The sequence below is a fragment of the Gossypium hirsutum genome, chromosome D08 (genome assembly GCF_007990345.1).
Source record: "Gossypium hirsutum isolate 1008001.06 chromosome D08, Gossypium_hirsutum_v2.1, whole genome shotgun sequence".
NCBI classification, from domain to species: Eukaryota; Viridiplantae; Streptophyta; class Magnoliopsida; order Malvales; family Malvaceae; genus Gossypium; species Gossypium hirsutum.
Window position 1 is genome coordinate 6,525,748 of NC_053444.1, and position 4,913 is coordinate 6,530,660.

Here is a 4,913-nt window from a genome sequence, read left to right on the forward strand (position 1 = left end):
TTCACACACCCCTCCTACATTGTCTTTGTGTCTATGATTGGATCCGGTTAAGTTGGATTTAGATAAGACTGACCCTAAATTCGAATAATTATTTTTATTTTAATATTTATTTTATAATTAAATTTAAATAAAAATAAAATTTTGAATTTAACCCAATTATTAATCATTTTTGTTCATAAATTATTTTCAAGTATATTTGTCCTATATACTCCATTTGCAGCAAACAAATAAATAAAAAGGGTAATTGAGAGAAGCTTTTTTTTTCTGATCCACAAAAACAAATTGTTTATGTATGGATCTCAATTGTCATTACAATTCCCACCCATTGTTTTGATTTATATAAAAAATTATATATGTTTGATTTATTTTTTGTTTATTCTTATTTTACATCTTCTTATATTTACAACTGCTCCACTTTAATAAATTTAGAGTGAGTTTGGATGTGCGGCACGTTTAGCTTATTTTTTGTCTCACGCTACAGTATTTAATCTCACTGCCATCATTTTTTTTACACTAACCGCAAGTAAACGCACCGCCCATTCAAATCCACCTTTAGTTAAATATGATATGTGGATAAGTAAACCCAACATAACATGTAGTGGGATCATTTGAGATTAAAGTAAGTGAATTTCTTTTTAAAAATTTTAAATGATGTATCATCATTTGGTTTACTAATAGAAAAATCATATTGAATTATACATTTTCATTACATCAAATTTTAATATCTTACATTATTTATAAATGAAACATTTATATTATTATTTAAACTTTTGATTGAGTTGGTGTCACAAGTTTGTTAGGAAAATTACGATAATGCTCTTTCGTATTTAAAAAAAATCATATTATTCGAGGGTACTTTTATTTTTTTTATTTTTTTTAAACCGACCAATAAAAGATTTGCATATGATAAGATTTAAACCATGCCATTTGCATCAATAAAATCTTAAATATACCAATAAACAAAAGCTTTATTTTAATTTTGTTATGCATACTTTACGACCTCTGATAATGTTATTGATTGAGTTGGTATCACAAATTAATTTGGCACCAACTCAAGATTGATAATGATATACAATTGTAGTGCATTTACTATTTTAAATTTGATGCATTTACGTGTTTAAATTCCATTTTACTCACAATTTAATATTGTACATATTTTATGTGTTATTGTTAATTAGTTTCAAATAATACATTTCCATTATTTGTCTTATATTATTTTTAAACACACCTCTATGATCGTAGTTTCCATACGCATAAGCTTGTGATAGAAATTTTAATGAATTTTTAAATATATAACTAGGTGATTTTTTTAATTATTTATCTATTTATGAGTGCAATTATATATTTCGTAATTATTAATATAGTTGTAACTTATAGTATTCTAATAAAAAAAACATCCATATATAGCAGACAATTATGAGATATTGGCCATCTCACTGTTGCAAATGATGGTCACTTAGTGTGAGTTTGGATGGGCGGTGCGTTTACCTGCGGTTAGTGTAAAAACAGCGGTGGCGGTGAGATTAGATACTGTAGCGATACTGTAGCGTGAGACAAAAAGTAAGCTAAACGCACCGCACCGCACCCAATCGCCTATCCTAACCCACCCTTAGCCACCAAAAACTAAAGCAATCATTCTTTAAATAGTATTGGAGGTGTGCATGTGCTTCTTCACGTGGATTCTCTTTTGCTTCTTTCCAAATATATATAAATAATTGTAGAAATTTTGATTTGTTTTAGTGGGGAAGATGGTTTAACAATCCAAATATGTCTGGGTTAGTTGTCCTACCATCAAATTATTTGATAATAATAATAATGTGTATGATATTTTATTCTATTCCATTAAATGGGCACGACGATTTTTGGATTAGTATATGTTTGTCCATAAATATAAATCATAAAAAAGACATGAAGAATATTAAAAAGAAAGGAGTTTGAAGTATGATTCACTACTTAGAGTTGTCTTTGAGGGTTTTACGGCTAAAGGATAAAGACAATTCCACTTTCATAACCAGTATTTACGTGTTCATTATTATACCCAATTGTTAAGTATATCTATGTGGTGTCGACTCATCGCCAAACTGTTGATGGCTAGACCTTTCATTGACATAATTTTTAAATCTAAATCTCTATTTAATGATCATAAAATATTTATATAACCGTATTTTGATTGTGGAGGTTGATGTTGCTACATACTTGTGTCTTGCCCTATTTTGGACTCATGTTTTAGCTATTTTTGTAACCCATGTGCCAAATGAATATTGATTCATCTTTCCAAAATTGTATATAGGACCAAAATGCACTTCGGGCCATACTAAAGGACTTGTACACCTTTTCCCAAAATCTTAAACTATAGGAAAGTTATTATTCTTTTTAAGTTTCATCGTGCAAACCAAATAAAGTATTAATGAATTCAAAAGTGGATCTAAATGTAAGAATTGAAGAAAAATAAAATCTAAATATTATTAGGTAAAGAAATATAAAGGTGGAAACAATTATCATATTAAATTGAATAATCAATTATAGTAAAAAAAATTAAAAATAGTTTTTGATCATATCTGTTTTAAGAGAAGGATAATACGCTCCAACACACTTAAACCTACATTCTCCAACATCGATAATAATGCTCATACAAATCGAGTTAAGATTTAATCAATTTCAAACTAATTTTTTTAAGATGAATAAAAATAACAAAATAAAAGAAACATTGAGACAAAAATCCTTTTTATTATTATTATATAATAGAATTGTCGTTTACAATAATAAATTCAACAGTGCAAACAACACACATCTACGATATAGGATGAACACTGAAACACCTTTTTCTTCCTTTCCACAAAGTCAAAAGCTAAGTTATAATATTTTTATTTTAAGCTGTTGCAATGGGAGCAGTAGCTTCCATCGCTTTCATGGCTTCAAACCTTGGTTCCTTGGCCTGGAATTTCAGTCCTGCATACAGTTTCATGTACTCTTCAAACACAAATTTGGGGTAAACCTGTTTGTTCTTTTCCTCAGCTTCTTTCTCCACCAACGCCGGCGCCGGATAGATGACAGCGTCGCTGCCGGGGTTGTAGAATGAAGCTAAAGACATCCGAGTTCCATCGGTTTGGGCTATGACTCGGTGCTCCACACTTTTGTACTTGCCATTGGTGATCACCTACATAGTTTAACAATTCAGGGTTTTAAGTACTTGTTTTAGATTTGGTGATATTGAGTCCATTGATAATGATCTGTACCTCGAGCTGATCACCGAGGTTGATGACGATGGAGTGGCGGAGCGGTGGAACATCGACCCACTCGCCGTCTTTAAGAAGCTGAAGGCCGCCGACGACGGGGTCTTGGAACAGCAAGATGATGCCACCTGCATCAGTATGGGCTCTGAGTCCCTTGATTTTGTCTGGGGTCGGACATGGTGGATAGTTGCTAACTTTGGTGCCAAAGGTTGGACCTTTTGCCCCATAAAACGCCTTTTTCAAATACCCTTTCTCTAATCCAATATTCTCACAAAACAAATCCAACAACTCCTCTGCTAGTTTCTCCAATTTCACTGCAAATTCCTTCATCACTTTCCTGCATTATCATATCCATTGGTAAGTTTGAAAACTTTCAATTTGGTCCCTGATCTATTATATAAATTATAAACAATACCTATATTCATCACTGAGATCTGGGATTTCAGCCATGTTTGATTCAGGGAGATGGCACAAGTGAAATGTACTTTCCCAATCCATATCCGTAACTTCAGCCTCAAGTCCTTCAAGAGCCTTGCTTGCTACCAGTTCTTTAAACCTTTGTTCCATACATTTCTTATAATGTTCTTTCGTTAATCTCTCAACAGTGTCCATAAAATCATGTGGAATCCCATGGTTCATCACCTAAACACACGCACACACATCAGTACAATATTTACAAGAAAAATGCAGAGTAAACTAAAAACAGAGTATGAAGTTTTTTTCTTTTTCTCTTGGTACCTCAAAAAATCCCCAGTTTTCACAGGCATCCTTGATTTGCTCCATGATTCTTGATCTCTCATCACCATTAAGCTTCTCTAAGTTGATCACTGGGAAAGTAGCCATTTCTCTTACAAACCCTTTTTTAGGGGGGACCTAAAAGATGTTGTCTCAAAGTCTCCACTCGTTTTACTTTGGGTGTTTATGGAGAAAAAAAAAGCTTGGACTTGTTGAATGAAATGTGGAAGAATGGTTGAGGGGTGTTATTTATAGAAGTTTCTAGCTAGGTTCAAAGAGGTATACAATTTCAAGTGAAGGTGTGAAAAAGTAAATAGTAAACTGGACCCATTAACGTTAGGCTTCATCTATTGCTAAAGTCGCTTTGCCTTGTTCAACTAGCTCACCTCCCTATTCAATATGATTACATTATATAAATACGGTTAAAATGAATGTCGATAATAGTGATAAAATGATAGCAAAGTATTAAGAAAAAGAAAAATAAAGATATATAAATTTTATGTGAAAATCGTTTTGAAAAAAAATCACAGGTAGAAAATAAGAAATTCACTAATGTTAAACAACGAATGATATCATAAGAATTTCGATTACATCTATTTAAGGATTGAAAAATCCTTTCTATTTAAAGTCAAATAATAGAAGTATAGTTTGAAAATTTTGTGTTTATATATCAAAATTCTTTTATTACTTTTAAGTAAAAAAGTAATACAAATATGTTAAATTTGTGTCGTCTTTTTTAGTGGGATTGAACCCAATTTTAGATGACTCATTTGAAATGTCCTTTTTCTTTTCTTTGGTTAATGATAATTTTGACCAAAGACCAAAAAGAAGGTTGCCTTTTTTTTTCATAGTAGCTGAAGGAAGTTGCTAAGCTCTTTCACGCTATTCCAATTTGGGACCATAGGGCCCTCGAATAAACACAAACCTTAGAGGTCCCTCCAATTT

At 31.6% G+C, this 4,913-nt stretch overlaps 1 protein-coding gene across 1 annotated transcript; it reads right to left on the minus strand.

Moving 5' to 3' along the window:
* Positions 1-2,707: 2,707 nt before the first annotated feature.
* On the minus strand, positions 2,708-4,170 carry LOC107915412 (1-aminocyclopropane-1-carboxylate oxidase 3-like). The gene is made up of 4 exons (NM_001327122.2): positions 3,972-4,170; positions 3,649-3,875; positions 3,237-3,570; positions 2,708-3,157 (listed from the first exon to the last, which is right to left on the minus strand). The coding sequence occupies exons 1-4, from the start codon at positions 4,074-4,076 to the stop codon at positions 2,870-2,872; spliced, it is 954 nt and encodes a 317-aa protein (NP_001314051.1). The 5' UTR covers positions 4,077-4,170; the 3' UTR covers positions 2,708-2,869.
* Positions 4,171-4,913: the final 743 nt, after the last annotated feature.